A 23,508-nucleotide genomic window follows, 5' to 3' on the forward strand; every position below is an offset into this window, starting at 1 on the left:
CCAGAACCCCGCAGCGGTCATCCCAACACGCTTCCAGGTATAACCCTACCTCCTCCTCTCTCTCTCTCTCCCTTCCCTCCCTCCTGACCAGATAAGAGCGCTCGGACTAATAATTTTAGGATCGTTAGACCCTATATATATATTTTTTTGGTTTTTGCGTGCTTTGTATAACAACTCTATAAGTACCAAAAATCTTCTCGATGAATAATCAATGTAGGACTAAATACACACCCATACAGATTCTTACATATACCTTCCGTTCAAACCCCGACATCCTTGGTAGGCTAAGGATTCAAATCCATTCAAATCTAATCACAAATACCACGATAGATCCGTGGTCAGCCTAAACCCATTCAAATCTAATCACAAACATCACGATCGACTCGTGGTCAGCCTCCATGAATCTGACTACAGTGTTTCTTAGTTCATATAGACTATGGGCCGAGGTCAGCCTCCATGAACCCACTCATGTCCTCACACTTTGGAATCGGGCCATGGAGCAATAAGCATCTTCCTTATGTGTTGGTCAGGAGTATGGCGAGCGAGCGCAGCAACGCCATTCCTACGGTAGATTTGTCTCCCTTCTTCCATGGAGATGAAAGTGGGAGGAAGAAAGCCACAGAGATCATAGGCCATGCTTGCCGGAACCTATGGCTTCTTCCGGATGGTGAACCATGGCATGCCCGCTGACCTCATGGCCCGAGCCATCAAGCTCTCCAAGGCTTTCTTCCAACTCCCCGAAGAAGAGAAGCTCAAGTTCAGGCCCATAGTTGGCTCCGAAGCCCCTCTACCTGCAGGCTATTCTCGACAGCCTGACAATTCTCCGGACAAGAACGAGTATTTGCTGATGTTCTCCCCTGAGCTAGGATTCAACTTGCTGCCCGCCGACCCACCTGAGCTCAGGTATTGCTTAAGAGTGTAGTTATCGCTTTGATCCTCGAGGTTGATAACCATATAATTAGCTATGCTGAAAGAGTCCTGATGCATTGTTTTGCTCCTGCCTCAAGATCTGTCCTGGATGAGTGCTTTACTCAGCTCTCTAGAATAGGATTACTGGCTGAGGAGATCTTGAATGAGTGCATGGGCCTTCCTCCCAACTTCTTCAAAGAGTACAACAAAGATCGAAGATCCGACTTCATGACGGCTCTTCCAGGATGATGTTGACGGGCTTGAGGTTCTTAAAGATGGCGAGTGGATCCCAGCTGATCCTCAGGAAGGGAGCATCATTGTCAACGTTGGAGATATCATTCAGGTATATATGCGAAGGCCATCCAAATTTTTATTGCTCTATGGCCGGCCATGCTGATCAGAGGATGTTCAAGTGATCAGTAAAATTAACCTGTCGCCAGCGGCATGACTTTTTGGTCGAAATGCATCGAATTGATTAAAATCTCTGGTCTAGCTGATATAAGCATGCATGCATATACCAACCAATCGCTTTCTGCGGTATTAAAATTTGACATAATGTCGAGTCTTAACCATTCTTTAATTGATTTAATTGGAAAATGTCGCAAGACTTTTGGAGAAAAAAAAAAGTTAAGAAGAAGAAGCTCTGAAATAGACAACCAGGTCTCAATCCTTGAGTTGAAATGAGTTAATTAGATGGAATTCTAAGGAGGGAGGGTTAAAAGATGCATGACTGAGCCATGAGTACTCGTTTTTCTTGAAGGTCCTGAGCAACAACCAGTTCCGGAGCGCCATGCATAGGGTGCTGAGGAGAGGAAGACACAGGCACTCCTTTGCCTTCTTTTTCAGCGTCGACGGTGAGAAGTGGATCGAGCCATTGCCACAGTTCACGAGCGAGACAGGCGAGGCTCCCGGTTACAGGGGGTTCAGGTACAAGGAGTATCTCCGGCTGCGGATGAGGAACAAGACCCACCCTCCTTCCAAGCCTGAAGATGTCATTCACATCTCCCACTATGCAAGCAGCAAGCAAGCAGGATGGACGTAGGAATGCACTATTCGTAATAATAACTTCTGGGAAAGCGGACCCTAGCTGTATGTGAAATCTTAGCGCGTGGATTTCTTGTCTTCTCTTTGTGTAGTTTTTCAGCTTGTGCAATTGGATCCCAGTCCCCTGGGGACATGTCTCAGGATATGTTACATGAGGGATCTTTATATGCCCCTGTAATCAGTTTCCAAATAATCTTATGGAACGGGTTAGCTGGTCCTAACAAGTTATGCAGTTGATGGATGATCTGTTGGACTCGTTATCACATCAACTTCTTGACTTTGGCAACATGACTAAGGTTGCCTATAGGGCCTTGTAATAGAAATGCGCCCTAAATAGAGGTGAAAGTAGATCAAATAATATCTATTCGGATCTATTTTTATATCCGAATCTATTCAAATATGCATAGAAATTTAAGCATCTCATGACTAATTAATATCGGTATCCATATCCATTTTCATCAAAGAAAAATATATATGAATATAGATATGGATAGACTACTATCCGATCCGTATCTGAATATTTGATTCCATTTGTAATCCTATTTAATTTTATGTAACATTTATAAATTTTTAAGAAAAATAAATAAATATGTTAATATACTATTAACTTGATTTATCATCCACTTAGTAATATATTTTATTCTATGGTCATAAAATTTAATTATCCAATTTATATTCGAAGTTATATCCATACTTTCAATATCTGATTTGTATCCGTATCCATTTAAAACAAATATGAATATAATTTTTTCATCCTACTAATATCCGTATATGTATTCGTCAAATAAAACAAATATGGATATAAATGTGCTAGTGTCCGATCCAATTTCAACCTTAGTCCTACATTTTAGAGTGTTGTTTGATTGGGAACTATAAGCACCGTTTTTTGTTGAGAACAAGATCGATAGGTACTTATGTTTAGATATTGCACAGGTGAATTTGGTCTTTGGTTTCTTGGATTTATGTAACATTGTATGGACACTTTTGTAAAATCTTTCAATTTTTTAATCTCATGGTGGCAACCCTATCTATATAACTATTGTTAGTTATCAGTGCTGTAATGAAGATACTGATCATGGACACCAGTGATGCCCATCAAAGTACAATCAGATAACAGTACAATGTGTTGAATCTAAGTAAACAAATCAAAATGTACCAGCTAGAGGCTTCAATCCTGCCTAAAGACCGACGAGAACATTTGAGATTAGGGAAAAATAATGATTCAACGCCGTGCGAGAACATTGGCTGAAGCAGAAGAAATCAGGAAGTGGATTTTATTTATAAAGCAGCTTGCTAAGAGTGGAAAGGAAGAGAGAGAAATCCCCCTTTGATACTATATTTGAACGTGAACGGCTCATCACATATCCATTGTCGTCTAGTCCGGTTAGGATATCTGGCTTTCACCCAGGCGACCCGGGTTCAAATCCCGGCAATGGAACTTTTTTAGAAATTTTTGAACACGACGAGTTATGAAAATACTTTTTGGATGTTTTATTAATAGGTAGGTTCGAAGTTGACAATCTGAATCGGTTATTTAGAGTTATTTATCTTCTCTCATCTACTGCAAGAGTTAATTACCATGTTATATAAGTTCAAGAAAATCTTAAAACAATATATGTTATTAGGTTATTTAGAACTATTTATTACTTGATTCTTAAGACAGTGTACCTCTATTTTCCTACTAATATTAAAACCTTGGATACGCCATGTAGGTGACAAAAAGAGGTGCAGTTCACTGAAAGATTAGCAAGAGAGAGATCTTGGAAAAGCTCATAGGATTTTTTTTTAAAAAAAAATTCACGAATCCATAATTAGATAACCAAGAAGAAATTCAATTGTACTGATATTATTGGGGCTTGATTCATGCAAAAGATCAACCAATCTATGCCAACTGGTGAGGAAAATTATTTCAGTTAAAATCAAAAAAATAAATTCAGCTCAATCTCATTCCATATATCTAAGAAATGGCTAGGTAAGAACACCACAAGAACTTGCATTTAAAATAAAAATAATGATAATTTTTTTTTAAAAAAAAACTCAATGTATCACGTTGTATGAAAGACTAATTAAAGTTGCAGTCAGTATTGCTTGACAGCTGCAAAGGCATTTGGTTGCTATTCCATTTCACAGATGGTTCAGCGTCCATGATGACCTAGGAAAAATATGAAATACTTGGCTGCTCATAGTTCACTTGAAAGAAAAATAACTGGAAAAGTAGAAGACTAATAACAAGGGCTTGGCCTGGAAAGCAGCGTAGCCCCTCTTTCAGCCTGATCTCAGAGTCATATGGAGGAACGCCAAACTGCGGTTTAGCTTAATGATACATGCTCCCTTGCTAAGCCTTTCAACCTCCTCAGTTCGAGGGGAGAGTCTCATTTCCACCTCACTATTGCAGATCCCCACGTAAGTCCAGCTCCAAAACCTGCAGCAGCAATTGTATTGCCATCCTTCACCTTTCCACTTCGAACAGCCTCATCCAATGCCAGAGGGATTGATGCAGCGCTCGTGTTCCCATAGCCAGCCAAATTTGAGATAATCTTGTCCGGGGGCATCTGCAACCGGGTGGCTACAGCATCCATGATGCGTTGGTTTGCCTGCCAAGTTGATTGTTTTTGCCACCTTGGTTCAGAATGAATTAGTCACCGAATAATAAGAATTTGGCATTAGCAGGAACTGGTTACCTGATGAAGCAGCAGCCAGTCAATGCTGGAACTTGTGAGGCCAGCTTTGTCCAGTGCAGCTTCAATAGATTGTGGCACACACCGCACTGCGAAGCGGAAAACCTCCTTGCCGTTCATTTGGATGCAAGAATATGATGATCTCTTTGGAGGAAAAAGAGGTGCACCATTATTGTTCAAGATGAGCTCAGTTTGCTCATCCTTGGCTATGGCATTTAGGTGCCTACAATGAAGCCACAAGGGTAACAAGTGATTTTGAATGTAATGGGCAACGAATGTGGATCAGATATGAACTTTCTGCATGAAAACTTGAAGAGAAGATCTATACTTTTGGCCATGACCATCACTGTGCAAGTCAAAGCCAAGCAAGCCATCTTCATCATGACTGCAGGCCTGCAAAAATTTGAAAAAGTAGAAGTAAACACACCTTTCAAAGAGATACCCTTTACATGTTACAGATAAATACATAATTAACACTAAAAATAATGTCAGCATTATGATTACGCGGCCTGTGCATGCGTCAAAGTGATAAACATATCAAAGAGCATATTTGATTATAGTTACAACATTTTGATTATAATTACAACATTTGAAAGACAACTGTTATTATTAGGATGTAAAGTAATAGCAAGGTTATTATGCACCGCTATTATAAAATCACCAATTCAATACCATATCTCTCGGTTCTATTCTTTGCAATTGAATCCCTATGTTACCTGGATCCTACAATTTAGTGTGAAGTACCCATACTGGACACTTAAACATGGAAAATGTTACGGCGCTTGGATATGGCTCTGAATATTTAAAGGACCTGATGCTTAGAAACACATAGCACCCAACTACAAATAAAGAAAAAAATTGTGCCTGCCCTCAAAAGTGTGTGGCACTACGCCTGTGCACATGCTCATTGCATGATGGCATGCCCCATTCCACTGGCTTTTAAATCCTTGGGTGGCAATTTTTTTCTCTTTTTTCATTATGTTAATCTCGTTGCTATTCTATTGCAAGTTTAACTTTCTGTGATCACATCAAAAACATTGAAATTAATTACACTTATTTGTGGCACTTATATTTTGTGAGCCCCTTCTTTCGATCAGATGGCTAATGGATTTACCAGACCATTGTTGAGACTCCAGATGCATAAGTCCTGCAAGAAGCCAGTTGATATGCATGAGTGCAATCAGAACGGTGTATATTTGTTGTCTTTGTACATTCTATATTTGTAGTCCACAACAAAACAATGTTACCTAGATGCTGAGCTGGGCATAAGCCCTCGATATCAAGGTGTAACAAAGCATCTGAAACTTTAATCTTCAAAAATATTAAACATAGGGCCACTTTAAAACAACATAAAATAGAGAAAAAATACTTTGTTAACCACTTACAATACTTTAATCAAAACACCTACTTGAAGGTAGTATGATTTTATATAAAAGAAGAAAAAACCATGGGAATTTGCTAAAGGAGTTCGAAAACCTTATATGATATAATCTGGCACTTCAAACAGGCAAAAGTTCTACTATCAACACCAGCACCAGTGGACTCCAATTGGGACAATCCAAAACTCTGTGCCTGTGCACCACGTTTCTATAAAGGCTAACATTGGTCATGTCATACAGTGTCATGCATGAAAGCGTTTGTTCTCCAAATTTTCCTAAAATATGAACTACCCAAGTACCACTTTTTGAAGGGATGGAAACAATACATGGGAGAGTTTCAGATAACTTTTAAACTTCTTAACAACCAAACAGTTAGTCATTCATATTTTTGTTAAGACATATCAGCAACTTTAAACAGTGCAAAAAAGATATATCATTGATGATATTGATTTTAGATTTCAGTAGTCTAAAGCTTGTTTGAAGAACTCATATCACAGTATTTAATATCATTGTCTTGGGAAGAAGTCCCCTATGGAACTTGGAATGAGATGGATGAGCTATTTATTAAAAAGACAACCTTAAGCTTGAGAAGGCAACAGAAAATCAGTTACCTGAACCAGCACAGCGCCAGCAGCATCACCAAAAAGTATGCATGTGCCTCTATCTGTCCAGTCGACATATCGTGAGAGAGCATCTGCGCCAATTACTAGGACATTCTGAAACCCACCACCTGTAGTTGATGCAGCATAGTTAATCTTACAGATTATGCAACTAAAAAGGAATTGGGCAACCTTGTGTAAATAATTAGATTACCTTTAATAAAACGAGTTGCTGTGATCAGACCCACAACAAACCCGCTGCAAGCTGCTGTAGCATCAAAGGCCCAAGCATTTTTGCACCCTAAGTCTCTCTGTACCTGAATTTACATTTACCAAGAACTTTGTTTAAATAGTAAATCTGTGAATACAAAAGGAGAATCCAATAGAGAGATCCATAATTAAACAGAAAAATAGTACGGGTAGACGAGAAAGGCAATCATTTTATACAGTAAATCTTCAATGTAAGAGATCAAGATAGACAGCAAAATCATCCAGTAGCATCTCTATCATCAATAAACTCAACAAATGAACCAAATGCGTGCAAATAAGCAAAAAACTTCGCAAGACTATGATATAGTCAAAAGCATTCTAGTTTCAGCTTCTGCAGTTTCCAAGTCCTTTCAGATACGAAACTTACAAAGGAAAAGTTAAAGTGAAACAGCAACATATCATATGAGAGGTAGTAAAATTCAAAGTGGAAAGGTGCAGACAGTCTGTTACCTTTGGTCTTGAAAGCTGGCTCACTAAAATGCTCCATTTAAATCATTTAACTTAAGCATGGAAAAAATAAATGAACTAAGATTGGATGCTAGTAGTTACTTCATCTAATAGAAGATAATGCAAGTTTGAGAATAGCATTCAACAACATTGTCTTTGATAGCATACCCGAGCACCGCAACCGAAAAGGTCATCTGGAGTAGATGTGCACATAATGACAAGATCGATATCATCAGGTTCCACTTGAGCCATTTGAAGAGCCCCCTTTGCTGCTTCTACAGCCAACCCACTGACTGTTTCATTCCCTGTTAAATTAAGATAATTATATACAACAAGTCCAGATATAGTTTTCAACATCATAAAAGATTTGAAAGACAACCTAGTTTTTTTCTGGCACCATTGCATAAACCACAGAACAAACATAATATGCATCATGCGATAGCACTATTTTATGCAACTTTGATTGCCTGTTTTAAGACAGCTCCTTGAATTACAGATGCATTTGGAGGTTTTAAACTTAAAACCATGGTATGCCGAACCGGCTTGTACCGGCCGGTACGAACCGGTCCGGCCAGCTACTGGTACGCCGGAGCCGTGGAAACCGGTACTTGCTGGTTCCGTGCCAGAGATGAAGAAGACGAAGAGAAAAAGAGAGCGTGGGGAAGAGAGGAAGGGAGACCACCTGTTGCCGCCATCGGAGATCCGCAGAGGGGCGTCGGAAGCCGGTGGGGGGCGGCAGAGCCCGGGGGGGGCAGGGGAATCCGCGGGGCCGCGGCGGATTAATTTGGAGGTTTTAAGTGAAGTCGGCATATCGGTTGCTGACTTCACTTAAAATTCCCAAATTAAAAACAGCGGCCACGGCCTCGGCCTCCGCCGCGCCCCCGCGGGTTCCCCACCCCCCGCCGGGCTCCGCCACGCCCCCGCGGGTTTCTGCCGCCCCTCCGCGGCTCTCCGATAGCGGCCACAGCTCCCTCCCTCTCTTTCCTGCGCTCTCTCTCGTTCTCTTCTTCTTCCCCGGCTCCGGCAAAGAAGAGCTTTCCGGTTCGTACCGCCCGGTTTCGATACGAACCAGAACCGTACCGGTCCGATAAGCAACCGATACGCCTACCGGACTCGGTACTGCGGACCTTGCTTAAAACCATTATTTTATATTTTTTATGAATTCCTAGTTTTTGAATCTAAAGGTTGAGAATTTTTTAAGGGAAGAATAGAACATATGAAAAAAAAATGTGAATTTGAAAATTATGCTTAGGGCGTGATTGGTTCGCGACTGGAATCGAAATCGAGATAAAAATCGGAATGGATTGAAATGAGAATTAGAATGGTCATATCCCTCGACCATTTGGGTCATGACCGAAATCAGAATTGGAATCAGGATGAGATTTGAATACAAGGGGAGAGTAGAGATTAGATTTTAGAGGATTGGGGCATTTTCCATCCCCTTGAAATTGGAATGAGAACGGAACTCCCTCCAACCAAACGGCTGGAATGGGAGCACTCATTTCCGTTCCCATTTCAGAGTCCAACTCCTCCAAACCAAACATGCCCTCAATGTAGAAATCATTAACTTTGTGATTTCAGAACCTTTTTCAGATCAATCCAACCAAAAACTCAATATTACGAAATTTTCTAGTACATCCAAAGGTATCCTAGTCAGTGGTTTCAATGCAAGATTAGATATTTCCATGGCAGATGTATACTTATCAAAATTAATGCTTGGCTATGTTGTTTTGTACATCATATGGTCTTCCCACTTGTACTAGTTTTTGGCTGCATAAAGATCCTAGTGCGCTCCACTGGCATCTTAAAATGCCCTTTATTTGGGACAGAGATGCCTAAACGTATTTAGATATCTTGAAAATGTTCTGGTCAGATACCCCATCACCAAATTGTATTTTCTTTGAAGCCTTTTAGTGGGACATATCATGTAAGGTGGTTCGTGAATTCTTCATAAGAAAATAGTTTACATGCTGATGGAAGTTAAGATATGTCTGACAAAGTTTTCATCCAAACAAGGCACAATATGTGTAAACTAGATCACCATATCGATGATGGAAGAAAAGGAATGATATATTAACAATATAATACCTGTAAGGACACGCCGGTTGCGAATCCCTGTGCGAACAGAAATCCATTCATCTGAAGTTTCAACAATTTGTGCAAGGTCATTGTTAGAAATCAGAAGCTTTGGTGCAGCTGATCCACATCCAACAAGCTTCGAACCCATTCCAACAACTCTGTATATTTTCTTGCTCAATTTAGAAAACAGTATCATACTCCAAAGTGCTTACGAGACAACCTCTCAAATTCCTTTTCAACTTCATAAACATCTTTGAGCCCTTTTTAATAGAGATCAAATTACGAACATAATTAACATAAGTGTAGCAAAGTAATATGTGTATGTTATAGCCCACAGCATAAACATGCAATTTGTAAATGTCATATGACTGAGTATACTGTTCAACGAAAGTCATATCTTCTGAGCAAGGGACTGAACTCCATCAGAAAAAAAGGGACCAGGAAACAGATTAGAGAAATCATTGCTAATTCATCTACATTGAAAGGAGGCCTATTAATGTACATATCTTAGGACCAAACTCTTTGGTTTCTTTTTTTTAATGTTATTGGAGGTGGTGACTACTGTAGCATTAACCATGACATGTAATTAAATCAGCTTTATGAGTCTATCTTCAATCGTCATCCATATTAAAGGATACATCCTTTTCCCATCACCTGCTTCTGAAGCCTTCTCTGAAAATTTCTACTTATCCTTTATGAGTCTAATTCAGCATTCTCATATTCACCAAGCTCATCTAAATTCTTATATGCTTGAAAAATCTTTACTGCCTATCTTTACACATGGACCCAATTGCAATCTAACAAGATTTTTCCTTGAACCTCGAGGGAGTGTGGTAGCCGCACACTAATCCATCAGTATCTCTCTCCATTTATCATGCTCTAATTCTGCTGGAAATGCATATCAGTGCATGTGACTTAGAAGTATTTTAAAGAAGTGGATATCTTATAAGGTTTGTTAAAATAATTGTAATGGAATGGAAAACAAAGTACGATCATCGGTAACCTTCAATATCTATCTGGAAAAATATAAAGGCCAATAAACTGAAATAAAAAAAAATATCATCTTTTGCGCAAAGCAAGAACTTGAAACATAATGAGCAATGGGTAACATATATCATAGAATTCTAAATAAATTTTATATAGGAGTATGCTATAAAGCAGAATTCTTTGCCACATTGCAGCTGTCAGTGAATTTTCTTTTAAGAAAAAAGTTTACATAAATTTCAAGCAAATAAACAGTCATGTAACTCGCATTTCTCAGAAAACTGCTAACATCAGCGGACATAGTAAACAAAACTGGCCAAAAAAAAGCATCTAATGTCAACTATTGGAGTTCTTTTATCTCAAAAGTGGATTTGGGATATTGATAAAATATATGGAATCTAACAGATAGAATTGAAACAAGAACTTTAGAGCCAATGCATTGCCTGCAGATAGGACATTGCCTGCAAATAGTCCTTGCTGTTAGCATGTCTAGAACATTGTCTGAAACTGATGATCACTGAGTTTATTAATTACTGGTTGACCAAAATTACTGGTAGATGAACAAAAATCTCTCCGTATCCAGACATACAACTAAGAGAACAGAGGGATCTAGTTTTGATCATTGTCTAACTTACCTCTTAAGAAAAGAAAAAAGTTTTAAAATGAAAGAAATAAACCACTTTACTTCATTGATATTTGCTACTGCTTTTACCAATTCTTGCAAAATGTTATAACAAATGTGAAATCCTGTGTAGATTGAACATAAGTACCAGATCTGCATTGTCTGCTTGAAAATCTCTTACAATGCTTATAATGTCTTGAAGTGCCATTTTTCCATCCAGCAGAAAACCGAAATATTCCTCATTGTTCAGTTTTCTTAAGCTACATAATAAGAAGTCTTTTCTCGACTTCAATAATCTTTTAAGTAAACTGTTCTAAACAAAAGATTCCATAAATTTTGATCACGTATATAGGGAAGTACCCAGCGCCCCACTGGCTGGTCCCCAAGGTTGGATACACTAAAGAATCATTAAGAAGAACTACTGGCTTTTTCGAGTGACATAATGCACCTGCTGAACATAGATGGAAGACCACCCTAATACCATCATTTCATTAGTTAGGCCTCGGCTGCTTATATTAAAAAATAACCTTTTGTTTAATAAAGTAGTGGTAAATTCTCAGAATGGTTCAAATTGAGCAAACCATATAGGAATCGATAAGATAATTTTGAGCTCGATCAAACAGCGAGTACACAAATGCTTGGATCTCAATTTTACAAGATTTGGCGTGATGACTTGTAGAGAAATCCATCCTAGTACCACCAAGACCCGATCTTTAGGCACCCAAAAGAACAAAGTTTGCAAATCTCCAAACGAAACGAGCCATTAAGTCATGATGAAGTGACAATTAGCAACGAAAACAAGATCCCCAACACTCAAATCCAACAAAAAAATTCCCCGGGAAAAGGGAGGAAAAGGGAAAAAGAACATACCTTGGAAGACGAGGATTGGAAGAGGTGGTGGCGGCTCCCAGGGCGGCGCAGCACCTGAGCGGCGCCCTCCTCGCATTCCTCGCCTCCAAGAAGTGGCCAGGCCGGAAAAAGCCAATAGGCGCCAAATTTCTTCCCCGGAAGAACGGGGCAGGCGGAGAAACGAGCCCAGGAGCATTAGCCATCGCAATCGGCGACGGAGAAAGGTAAAAAGAGAACGAAGACGGAAGGGGTCGCCTCGAGATCTCAGAAGAGGAGGGGAGGAGGAGGTAGGGAATAGAGGAGCGAATCAGAGCGCATGGCGACGAGGTTAATAACGTGGTGGAGAGGTCTCTCCGTCTCGGTCTCTTTCTCGCGGGCTCTGCCCCCGGCTTTGGGAGCTCCGCCGCGAGGCAACACGGAACAGAGCGAGAGCGAGAAAGAGAGAGAGAGAGAGAGAGAGAGGGCGTTCGCAACTACTCCTTCGGAGCTTAGCGTCTGAACCGAAAAGGCGAGACCGGGCCGGGCCCGGTAAGCAGACCGAATGCGAGCCATGGGGAGAGTAACGGCTAGCGGCTGTTATTACGATGGCTGCAGGGCGTTTTTGAATCGCATGAGATGAAGCATGGTAACATGTTGAGAAACTTGCATTTGACACTGAAAAAACGACGCGTATTTACTTGGTTTACAGAATGAAGATAGCATTCGAGTATAATAACATCATCAAAGTACACTCTTGGGCTAACAAAGAACAAGTAGTTTAATGTAGAATTAACGTTGATCTATGATTTGAACTATCAAATACATGACAGTTTTTTCAGTGATGTTGTTAAAAGAGTCCATTGAGTAAGATGACCTATTTATGACAGTTGATGGATGGTCCATGCCTCTCAATTTTCTTATCTTTTGATGCTGTGAGGTGTTTGGTTTGGATCTATTAAGTTTAATCAAATCAGGTAATGCTGAAATTCAAATCGAGACCGTCGATATCCAGCGCTCGATGTTTTTACTGATCAGGCAAGTTAGCTTCCTCGCCAAATTAAATATTTTGACAAGCAGAGAGAATCCACAAGTTGTCATAAAGTTTTTAGCCAACATTTAATACAATTATACATTTTTTTAATTAAATTACATCGATAATGGAAGGCCAAACCATATTCTCAGGAGAATTTCCATAGCCTAAAAGTTACTTGGATCCATCAACCCTTTTTAGAATTTTTATTGGATTTGACCAGGTAAGGATCTATAGCAGTGACAAGGCTTCTCTATCTTTATAAAAGAGGAAAACGGCAAGCTCTTGCACATTTTCAGCACTCAAAATTGCTTTAATAAAGTCTAGGTAGGCACGTGGTTGGAGTTTAGTTTTAATTCTTCTTGTTGAGCTTGACCTTAACTATGATCCTTCAAACTACCCTGTCCTCTTGTGATTGTGAAAGGATGTTATCCAATCCAAAAAGGTCCTAATTTCATATTTTATTCTCGCCTTTTGTTACATTACCAACCACCATTACGTGATGTTTTGTTATATTAGGTTCTCAAAAGCGGTTTTATTGGGAAGTGCAATGTTTTGTGTTACAAAGCCGACTGTTAAGTCATATCAAGCCTTTTGCATTTTTCCTAAGTTATATATCTTTTAAAAAAAATTATATAAGTTAATAGTTCCTTTTTCATTTCTCACTAAAAAATAGTTATATATATATATATATATAGATAGATAGATTATAGTGTTTTCTTAATCTTATTTATATAAGTTAATGAAGTACATTCTCACTATCAAGTTTGAATGAATGCAATTCTGTTTCTTCTTTCATTAGAGAAAACAAAAGTTTTTTTCTCAGAAAGGTGTCTTGAAAATTGTACCTAGCATATGCATTAAGTGCAAAGATTGGTGGAGTTGATCCTTTGGAGCGAAGGAGAAGCTTCCCCGGTAGGCCCGTCAGGCCTGGCTATGGCCACGTAAGACCATGGACCCCTTGGAGCATTAAAAAAGCCAGTACATACAAAATGGGTCAATTAGGCTCCTCCACTTCCCGGTGTCATTAAGCGGCATATCGACGATTCATTTCTTTCTTCCGACAAGTTGGCGAGTATGGTGTTATTGCTCGTGATCATCCGGTCTACTAGCTCAACGGTGCATCGGACCAATAAAATGCCGCCATATGGACATTTTTTGGCCACATCAGCAATACCAGTTCCGCCCCCTCTTTTGAGCCAAATGGGATCCTCTTTTCCTCCCCTTCTCTCCGTGAGCTCTCCCATGACTTTGGGAAGCACGGTAGCCACCATAGCATGTGCTGAACGGTGGCTCTTGCCCAGTCTGTGCAAAGCTCGGTGAAACCTTCGACCTCATAGATTCGTTTTGGATCGACTTTGAAAAAGGGATCTACTCCACTAATTGGACGGACATCATTAGCTTTCTCAAAAATACCGATCTTACAAATGGCCTTGTCGGGTTGGAGCTGCCGACAAAACCCCATGGAAGACCGAGGTACTCCATCATCTAGATGAGGTTGAAAAGGTTGGTATTAGTCCGATCGTGGATAGCAGCAATAGAGGTACCCGACCGGGCCAAAAGTTGGACGAAACAGGCGTACTCGACAGCACAGCAAATTTAGGTCACTGCGACATTAGAATTGATAATGACAAAGGGGTGATGAGGTACTCCTCATGCTTCGCCGATAGTTTCATTCATAGCCAGAGTCAAAGGATCCGTGGGTTTGCCGAAAGTTTGTGAGGAAATATTTTTCAATCCGCATCTGTATTTATTCATTTCCCTCCCCAAAATCTAACATTTCTCTTTTTTTTAAATTTTTTTTTTTATTATTTTGTTTACTGGTAATCTTAGCTGATGCGATGAATTGATACATGGGTTGTTGGATATAACTTCTTGATAAATTGGGATGCCAATAAGGGGGCGGGGAAGGAATGGATTTATGTGGGACATGAGCTAGGCCACTCTAATTTTCAACTTATTATATATAACAAAATCATACAGAATGCAGATCTCACAAACGGTCGCACAGAAAGCTTCATCAAAAAAGGTCGCATGGAGATGCCGGACCAGATTGCCATCCATCCGCATAATAATCCTGTCAATATGCCAATCACAACCTTTTCCCCCTGATCGAACGGCCGATAATTCTATTCGCGTCTCCCCTCGAGGACCTCATCGCTTCGCTTTATTCGCGGGTCTACAGCCACCTATCTCCGGCGAGCTCGAGAGCGCGAGGAGATCAGCGATGCCTTCTCCGATCCAAAACCCTCGCCTCCTCCTCTCCCACCGCTGCCTTCCCCTCCATTTCCCGCCAAACCCGTTCCCCTTCCCGCCAAATCCCTGCCGTCTCGTCCACCGCTCCGCCGCCGCCCTCTCCCCCCAGCCCGCCCCCACCCCCGCCTCCCAAAACCTAGCTATCGCCGCGCCCCCCTCCTCCGAGATCCTCTCCATCCGAGAATCCCTCCTCTCCCGCCGGAGGACGGCGGCGGAGATCGCTGCTGAGTACCTCGACCGCCTCCGCCGCACCGAGCCGCAACTCCGGAGCTTCCTCCACGTCTCCCAGACGGCGATGCGGGAGGCGGGAGAGGTGGACCGGTTGGTGGAGAGCGGGGCGGAGCTGGGGCCGCTCACTGGAGTTCTGGTTGCCGTGAAGGATAACATTTGCACCGCCGATATGCCGTCGACCGGTGGGTCGAGGATTCTGGGCAGTTATCGGCCGGCTTTTGATGCCACGGCGGTCAGGAGATTGCGGGAGGCCGGAGCGATTATAGTTGGGAAGACGAATTTGGACGAGTTCGGGATGGGGAGTACCACCGAAGGCTCGGGCTTCCAGGTTTTAGTCTTAAGCTTGTCGCTTTTTAGGTCCCCTCCTTGCTTCTGCTTGATAGTGTGAAAAAGTTTCCAATTTTTGGTGATCTTTTACTTTCTAGATAAGAATTGGATAGTTTGAAGCAATTGAACAACTCATTTGTTAGATTCTGATGTCTTTGGTTCAAATTACTCGAGATCTAACGTTAGAAGTGGTAATAATTGATAAAGGAGAAGCGTGATATGGTATTAAGCAGAGAAAACTTGCAAAAGGGTCAAAATGTTTCAATTTTTGATCGCCAATTCATTAGTGAATTTATTGAATAATGTATAACATGATAGCATAAGAAGTTTTTATGTTCAAATGTTCTTAGGTTACTACAAACCCTTGGGATGTATCACGCGTCCCTGGAGGATCGTCGGGTGGTTCAGCTGCTGCTGTCTCTGCTAGACAATGCGTGGTATCTCTTGGAAGTGATACTGGTGGTAGTGTGAGGCAGCCAGCGTCTTTTTGTGGTGTTGTTGGAATGAAACCGACCTATGGGCGGGTCTCTCGATTTGGGCTCATGGCTTATGCATCGTCATTGGATGTCATTGGATGCTTTGGTTCTTCAGTCGTTGACACTGCCATTCTTCTATCCGCAATATCTGGTCATGACAGATTAGACGCGACTAGCAGTAAGCATGTAACAATTTAGACACCCTCATTTGTCACTTTTTATTGCAGTGAAGTCCCCGTTCCACATTATTTACGAGTAGGAATCATAAAAAGAATTACCAACCAACATTTTTGGCCTTTTCATCTGTTTTCAGGAGGTTTCTGACTATGCACCTCAGTTGGTTTCACTTGATCATTTGGAGTCTAAACCTTTGAAGGGACTAAGAGTTGGGGTGATTCGGGAAACTACTGGAGAAGGTGTGGATGTGGGAGTGATGTCCTCTGTTCAGGCTGCTGCTTCACACTTGGAACAGCTCGGATCAATAGTCACAGAGGTTTTCATCTTCATAAATTTGCCCTTCCTTTGAATTCTAGAACTATACTATAGAATGACATATTTTCTTTCATCTTTTACCATCACATTCAGTTGCCAGATATTTTCTTGCTTTGTAAAACATTTATTGAATGTTATGTATGATATTTTGCACTGTAGGTATCATTGCCTTCATTTTCTCTTGGTTTACCAGCCTACTATATCTTGGCTTCATCAGAAGCCTCTTCTAATTTGTCACGCTATGATGGTGTAAGGTGACAGCCTACTGATTAATTTTGTAGCTTTTTTCTTTTCTTTTTAAAAAATGCATATAGTAGCTGCTGAGTGTTGCAATGTTATATCAACATTCAGCCAACTCTTTTATCAGGTATGGATACCAGGCAGCAGCTGATGAATTAAGTTCGCTTTATGGAGATTCCCGAGCTAATGGGTTTGGTCCTGAGGTGCGGATTCATGTTCCTCATTTTGATTCTGAATTTGCATCTTTTCTGAACTGCTATAATTTAAATCACCAAAATTCTTATGCTTGTTTTCTTAAATCAGATGTTAAATACAGATTAGTCAGAGGGTGGTTCATCTGTAAATTGACATTTGCTTAAATTTGTTTAGGTCAAGATGAGAATTTTGATGGGAACATATGCTTTGTCTGCTGGATACTATGATGCATATTATAAGCGTGCCCAGCAGGTAGGTTATGCATGCTGCAGCTACCTTTTAGTGCGCTCTCTCTCTCTCTCTCTCTTTGCCTTCTGTTGTTCATATATGCATTTGCATCTATATATATATGCAAATGAAGGAAAACAAGAAAGAAATGTTAAAAAGGTCCATAAAGAAGATGTTCATGATTTTTATAGCTTTCTAGGTGAGGACGTTGGTTCGGAAAAGCTTCAAGGATGCATTGGATAAAAATGACATTCTCATTTCACCTGCAGCACCATCAGCTGCTTATAAAATAGGTATGATGGTTCTTATCTTTACTGTTTAATACAGATATTCCTTTCCACTTACATCAGCATGTAATATTTTGCAGGCGAAAAGACCAATGATCCACTAGCCATGTATGCAGGCGATATCATGACTGTATGAATCTTGCATTGTCCTTTTTTTCAGTAGTCTGGTTTATCACTTCAGAATCCATTAATTGCAATTAGATATGTCGACAAACATGTGAATGCTTTCTTTGTGGTACTGGTAGTTCAATATCCAAAAAGGATCTTGAATCGTTAATTGAACTAAATATGAACTGGATATGTTCTATGTTGAATATTTTATGTCAGCTTAATGTTTATATGGATCATATGTGGAACAATATGTAGTGCAACATAAAGGGGAAAAAATAGATGAGCTTTATTTGTTAACCCCAAGCCACTGAAGAGTAATCTTGAAAGGACAGTCAAGATCATTTGACTATCTTCACACAAGGCACTTATTGAGGTGGTAGCTGCTAAGGATTTCCATGCCACTTGTAGCTAATGCTGACTTTTCCATTTTCAGAATATGAAATTCATATTGATGCCAGTCTCATAAGGCATCACTATTGCATTACCACCTTGGAGAAAGGGGATGCCCTCTGAAGTAATCGCCACATGCTGCATCTCCATCTGACCAAATGCCAGATTAATTGCAGATGATGTAGTTTTTGATGAAATTCAGATACCACATTATCTTAATTTGGCCTGAAGACAGTTGAATGTGACATTAAAAGTTATAAACTTTGCAGTTAGCATTCCTGCAAGATGTAAGCTAAAACATGCTGTGCATGTTTTTGGTAATTTGCCTTTTTATAAATAGCACCTAGGCTGTGCAACAGAGTACCCTTTTCCAATATTCTGTTGTTGTATGTCTTGGTGTCCTTTAGTTAAGCTGACAGAGCAACAACTGGCGCTATATCTAAAGTAGAGTAAATATATAGGAGAAGACATGTTAGGAGGCTTGTAAGAAGCAGGCAAGTAATGTTTCCACTAGTTAAATAAGAAAAATGAGTGTGAAGAGTTTCTTAGTGCTGCGAGGAGAATTATTAATGGTTTGTTACATAGCATTAAAACTATTAAGTTACCTAACAGAATTTCAAGATTGATTCTTGGTTCTTCTTTGTCTACCCAGCATAACTTGGAACCTGAGTTTTTTTTTTTCTTTTTAAATTGTTGGTACCATGTATCACTGTACCAAATAATAAATGAAAGGGTCTTTTTTTCAGACTTCTTCTATTAGGATTGCTTTTAAACAGCATGCTGAGCTAAATTCTAATTTGTAGAGAAATATTGGCTATATTTCAAAGAAATGTTAGCTATTAGTTAACAGCATGCAGGCAGATGTTATGATTTTACTTTTCTTTATGCAGGTAAATGTAAACTTGGCTGGGCTCCCTGCACTGGTAGTGCCTTGTGGGTTTGTTGAAGGTGGACCTGCTGGCCTTCCAGTTGGCCTTCAGATGATTGGTGCGGCCTTCCATGAGGTGAGTCATAATCAATCCTGCACCTAGAATTGCAATGTAAAGCTGATGGGAGTGTTATGTAATCCTAAAACTTACCGTGCTTATGTCTTGTTTTATGCCATTCTCCCATATTCATTCATGCCTTTGACTAAAATGCCTTGATGGAGGATCTACTACTTGAGTCCATGTTCCTTTTGACTACACTGTTAGCATCAAGACCTTAGTCTAACAGGTATTACGCAAAACTAACAAACTTTTGCTTTTTATCCAAAGTTCGAGACTTATTCTCAACCTTTGAAGTTGGCCAAATATATCTGAGCTGAGTTGGGATAGAGAACTTGCTGAATATTTGAAGTCCTAACCTGTAGTACATGCTTTGCCGTTTGTTTGAACTTTAGCAAAAATGCAGACTTGTGAAACAAACTTGAATTTAATGAGCAAGGTTCTGAACGTTGGTTTTGTATTTTACCGCAAATCTTGCTCAAGAGTCAAGTTGGAGCTCTGATTTTGGTCATTCAGGAACTCAGACCCACGACAGTGTAGTTTCCTGAATTGATAATTAGCTCCGTATCAGCTTAATATTCTAATTTAATTGTTGCTTATATCCTTGTTGTCTGCACAGGAGAAGTTGCTGCGGGTGGGCCATATCTTTGAGCAGACGCTTCAGAATTACAGATTCAATCCACCATTGTTAGCAGAAAGCTAGACTGTGGATAGTTTTGTCGCCAGATGAAGAGGAAGGTTTCAGTATTTCGTGGCATATGATGGATCAAAATATTAACATATCAAATTTTGTGTATTTTTTACTTTCTTTATGTATTTGCTCTCCTTTTATTATAAATGTATATTGATTACTCTCTGCGTACGCATGCCGAGCACGTGTGCGGAACGAACCATCTGACTGATCTTGTTATTAAGCTTCTGTTGGTTTACTGCGTAATATTTGGCAGTGACGAAGCTAGAATGCCATTTCTTCAACAAAGATGGGTGATCAACTCAGCAGTTCTTTTGGTTCTTTGATATGGTTCTGGAGAAACTTGTAACCAGGTTGTGATGGATGAGACAAAGGATGTTGGGGATCCATCGGAAACACTCCGGGAAAAGAAGGAATTGTGCCAAGGCAGGGAAACTCATAGGGCGGCAGTTGAGGTCGCCCTTCTCCATTGATTTCCTTGATTAAGAAACTGCGATGCAAGGGGGAGGAGATGGGCGTTGCTATGGCTTGTGTTCAGATCGATCTTGTGGAATCTCAGCACTCTTGTATACATATGACTGCAAGGGAGGAGGACTTAGCAGCCTTTCAATATGAAAATATACCCATTTTTTCGCTTCTCATGTGGGCGTGTTGGTCATGGGGTGGATTCTTGCTCATTCCCGCCTGTTACGGCCGATCAATGGACTCTGGATTGCTACGAACAGAGTTCTTGTTAAGATTGGGTTGAAAAGACGGCTAGACTCTGACTGTAAACCTAACTTGACCCAATCCCAACCAAACCTGAATATCTGGGTTCATCCTAGTGCAGACCTGAGTGGCCCGTTGGGTTTAAATTTTTGTCATCGACTGGACTTGACCTGACCCAATCAGCTAATGAGTTAGATTCGAGTCGATATCATGACTCAAATATGAAAACAAATAAAGTTGGGATCAAGCATGCCTTATATGAACCAACCCATTTGCTATCCTCAATAGGGTCTATATTGATAGAGTTGGCTGCATCTTCCAACGACAACCATAAAACCATTTGTTACTACTTATCAAAATAAAAAAAAACTAAAAGTGAAATTATTATATACCATGTTTATATGTTATAGTTCGTAATGCATACTAAAACAACAACAACATACACAGAAATATATATATGCAGGCACGTAATACACACATACATCCTTAAATACTTAATTCTTAAACTATCTAAAAATGACTTAATTTCCTATCGTCTGGATTTTAAACTAACCCTAATCATTCTTTAAAAAAGAAAACATAAGCCACTAAGAATTTTAAATATTGCTACAATAATTTCAATTAATTTTTTAAAAATTTGAAACATACAATATTATACTGAGGATTTAAAATATTACATTGAGCTCTCTCCTCAATCCACCGACCTACAAAGACTTGAGATCGATTTCTTCTATGCTAATTAATTTTCCAGCTGAATGATGTCACCTTCCTTGGATGTCTCTTTTCCTAACCTGACATCCATGCAGCTTAATGATTGAATATCATGTCCGCAATGTCCTCCACTGGGCCTACTACCCCAGCTGAAATCCCTTAGCATTGATGGAGCAGATGCAATCAAAACCATCGGACCTGAATTTCTTGGCTCCCGTGCATCAATAGCAGGAGGGACTGCATTTTCCAAGCTTGTAGAGTTGGTATTTGGCTCGATGGACAACTGAAAAAAATGGTCATTTGGTATGGTGGAGGGGGTTGGTGAAGAAAGAAGAGGAGCCCCCAAGTTGCTGTCTCGTCTCAAGAAACTGAAACTTAGAGTGTGTCGCAAGCTGAGAGCGCTTCCAAAAGGACTACAACATGCCACCAGTTTACAGGAATTGGATCTGATGGATGCCGACAACTTAATAGAAATCGACAACCATCAAAGCAAAAGTGATTCTAATTGAGTCTGCAACGACAAATCTCAACCCTGCAATTTTCAATTATTCACAAAGTTTTGTACCAATTTTTGGTGGAGAATACTAGAATTAGCCCATGATTCAAGGAGATTGCTCGAGCTCTAGCCACCATGCTCTTCTTCTTGGTTCGAAACATCCCTCCCTTGCATATATTGGGCTGGACTTGAACTAATGGAAATAGAGTTTGGGTTTACTTGGAGAACTAAAAGAAATAGAAGTAGGTTTTTTTCTGCTTCAAAATTTATAATTATCTCAATATAGGATGGGATGCCTAGCAATTAGGAAACTTTTTGATATAGTTAGAGATGTGTCAGGTCTTGTTTGAAGATCGATGTATTAGGTGGAGCCCAAAAATTGAACCAAATCTGAAATCTATGTTAGATTTGAGGCGTATATTTTTCAACTTGTATATCATCTAAATCTGATTTAAGTCAACAAAAAATTGACACAATCTGACCTGAACTAGATCTCGCTCGATGCCCTATATGAACCAACCCATTTGCTATCCTCAATGGGGTCTATATTGATAGAGTTAGCTGCATCTTCCAATGACAAGCATAAAACTATTTGTTAGTACTTATAAAAAGAAAAAAGATACAAAAAGTTAAATTATTATACATCATATTTATATGTTATAGTTCGTAATGCATACTAAAACAACAACAACATACACAGAAACATATATATGCAGGCACGTAATACACACATACATCCTTAAATACTTAATTCTTAAACTATCTAAAAGTGACTTAATTTTCCATCGTCTGGATTCTAAACTAACCCTAATCATTCTTTAAAAAAGAAAACATAAGCCACCAAGGATTTTAAATATTGCTACAATAATATTAATTAGTTTTTTAAAAATTTGAAACATACTATATTACACTAAGGATTTAAAATATTACATTGAGCTCTCTCCTCAATCCACCGACCTACAAAGACTTGAGATCGATTTCTTCTATGCTAATGGATTTCCTAGCTGGATGATGTCACCTTTCTTGGATGTCTCTTTTCCTAACTCGACATCCATACAGCTCAATAATTGTATATCATGTCCGCAACTTCCTCCACTGGGTCTGCTGCCCCAGCTGAAATTCCTTAGCATTGATGGAACAAATGTAATCAAAACCATCGGACCTGAATTTCTTGGCCCCTGTGCATCATCGGCAGGAGGGACTGCATTTCCCAAGCTTGAAGAGCTGGTATTTGGCTGGATGGATAACTGGAAAGAATGGTCGTTTGGTAAGGTGGAGGGGGTTGGTGAAGAAAGAAGAGGAGCCCCCCAAGTTGCTACCTCATCTCAAGAAACTGAAACTTAAAGTGTGTCGCAAGTTGAGAGCTCTTCTAGAAGGACTACGGCATGCCACCAGTTTACAGGAATTGGATCTCATGGATGCCGATAACCTAAGAGAAATCGACAACCATCAAAGCAAATGTGATTCTAATTGAGTCTATAACGACAAATCTCAACCATGCAATTTTTAATTATTCACAAAGTTTTGTACCAATTTTTGGTGGAGAATACTAGAATTAGCCCACTGAGACAAGATGTAGAAATGATTCAAGGAGATCGCTTGAGCTCTAGCCACCATGCTCTTCTTCTTGGTTCAAAACATCCCTCCCTTGCATGTATTGGGCTGGACTTGAACTAATGGAAACAGAGTTTGGGTTTACTTGAAGAACTAAAAGAAATAGAAATAGGTTTCCTTTCTGCTTCAAAATTCATAATAATCTCAGCATAAGATGGGATGCCCAGCTATTAGGAAACTTTCTAATATAGTTAGAGATG

At 39.9% G+C, this 23,508-nt stretch overlaps 2 protein-coding genes, 1 non-coding gene and 1 pseudogene across 6 annotated transcripts; 3 read left to right on the forward strand and 1 right to left on the reverse strand.

The window, feature by feature from the left end:
• The first annotated feature begins 534 nt into the window (after positions 1-534).
• Positions 535-2,114, forward strand: LOC120111006 (annotated as a pseudogene).
• Positions 2,115-3,317: 1,203 nt separating this feature from the next.
• TRNAE-UUC lies at positions 3,318-3,391 on the forward strand. Its single transcript has one exon. It is a non-coding gene; the product is annotated as a tRNA-Glu (tRNA).
• A 581-nt stretch (positions 3,392-3,972) lies between these two features.
• Positions 3,973-12,343, reverse strand: LOC103713166 (3-oxoacyl-[acyl-carrier-protein] synthase III, chloroplastic-like). 2 transcript variants are annotated; one of them, XM_008799993.4, is made up of 8 exons: positions 11,882-12,343; positions 9,415-9,563; positions 7,495-7,631; positions 6,824-6,926; positions 6,622-6,740; positions 4,960-5,024; positions 4,635-4,854; positions 3,973-4,547 (listed from the first exon to the last, which is right to left on the reverse strand). In XM_008799993.4, the coding sequence occupies exons 1-8, from the start codon at positions 12,061-12,063 to the stop codon at positions 4,326-4,328; spliced, it is 1,197 nt and encodes a 398-aa protein (XP_008798215.2). In that variant the 5' UTR covers positions 12,064-12,343; the 3' UTR covers positions 3,973-4,325. The 2 variants fall into 2 exon arrangements, with proteins under 2 accessions (XP_008798215.2, XP_038983187.1); XM_039127259.1 differs by having other exon boundaries at positions 9,415-9,665; positions 11,882-11,985.
• A 2,632-nt stretch (positions 12,344-14,975) lies between these two features.
• On the forward strand, positions 14,976-20,100 carry LOC103713165 (glutamyl-tRNA(Gln) amidotransferase subunit A, chloroplastic/mitochondrial). Of its 3 annotated transcripts, XM_026806989.2 has the most exons (11): positions 14,976-15,684; positions 16,034-16,345; positions 16,473-16,652; positions 16,811-16,905; positions 17,019-17,094; positions 17,261-17,338; positions 17,514-17,607; positions 17,682-17,731; positions 18,993-19,106; positions 19,253-19,317; positions 19,708-20,100. In XM_026806989.2, exons 1-10 carry the CDS (start codon positions 15,097-15,099, stop codon positions 19,307-19,309), a joined length of 1,644 nt encoding a protein of 547 aa, XP_026662790.1. In that variant the 5' UTR covers positions 14,976-15,096; the 3' UTR covers positions 19,310-19,317; positions 19,708-20,100. The 3 variants fall into 3 exon arrangements, 2 of the variants coding, with proteins under 2 accessions (XP_026662790.1, XP_008798214.1); XR_001879798.3 differs by lacking the exon at positions 19,253-19,317 and having other exon boundaries at positions 17,506-17,607; XM_008799992.4 differs by lacking the exon at positions 19,253-19,317 and having other exon boundaries at positions 14,982-15,684; positions 19,708-20,090.
• The last annotated feature ends 3,408 nt before the right edge of the window (positions 20,101-23,508 follow it).

Source organism: Phoenix dactylifera, chromosome 6 (genome assembly GCF_009389715.1).
Source record: "Phoenix dactylifera cultivar Barhee BC4 chromosome 6, palm_55x_up_171113_PBpolish2nd_filt_p, whole genome shotgun sequence".
NCBI classification, from domain to species: Eukaryota; Viridiplantae; Streptophyta; class Magnoliopsida; order Arecales; family Arecaceae; genus Phoenix; species Phoenix dactylifera.

Excerpts from the sequence above, each read along its gene's own strand:
- LOC103713166 (XM_008799993.4), bottom strand. The coding sequence starts at position 12,063 with ATGGCTAATGCTCCTGGGCTCGTTTCTCCGCCTGCCCCGTTCTTCCGG. Across the intron at positions 7,632-9,414 it reads CAACCGGCGTGTCCTTACAG|GGAATGAAACAGTCAGTGGG; the intron begins GTATTATATTGT and ends TTAATTTAACAG. Across the intron at positions 4,855-4,959 it reads AGTGATGGTCATGGCCAAAA|GCACCTAAATGCCATAGCCA; the intron begins GTATAGATCTTC and ends GCTTCATTGTAG.
- LOC103713165 (XM_008799992.4), top strand. The coding sequence starts at position 15,097 with ATGCCTTCTCCGATCCAAAACCCTCGCCTCCTCCTCTCCCACCGCTGC. Across the intron at positions 16,346-16,472 it reads ACGCGACTAGCAGTAAGCAT|GAGGTTTCTGACTATGCACC; the intron begins GTAACAATTTAG and ends ATCTGTTTTCAG. Across the intron at positions 19,107-19,707 it reads TTGGTGCGGCCTTCCATGAG|GAGAAGTTGCTGCGGGTGGG; the intron begins GTGAGTCATAAT and ends TTGTCTGCACAG.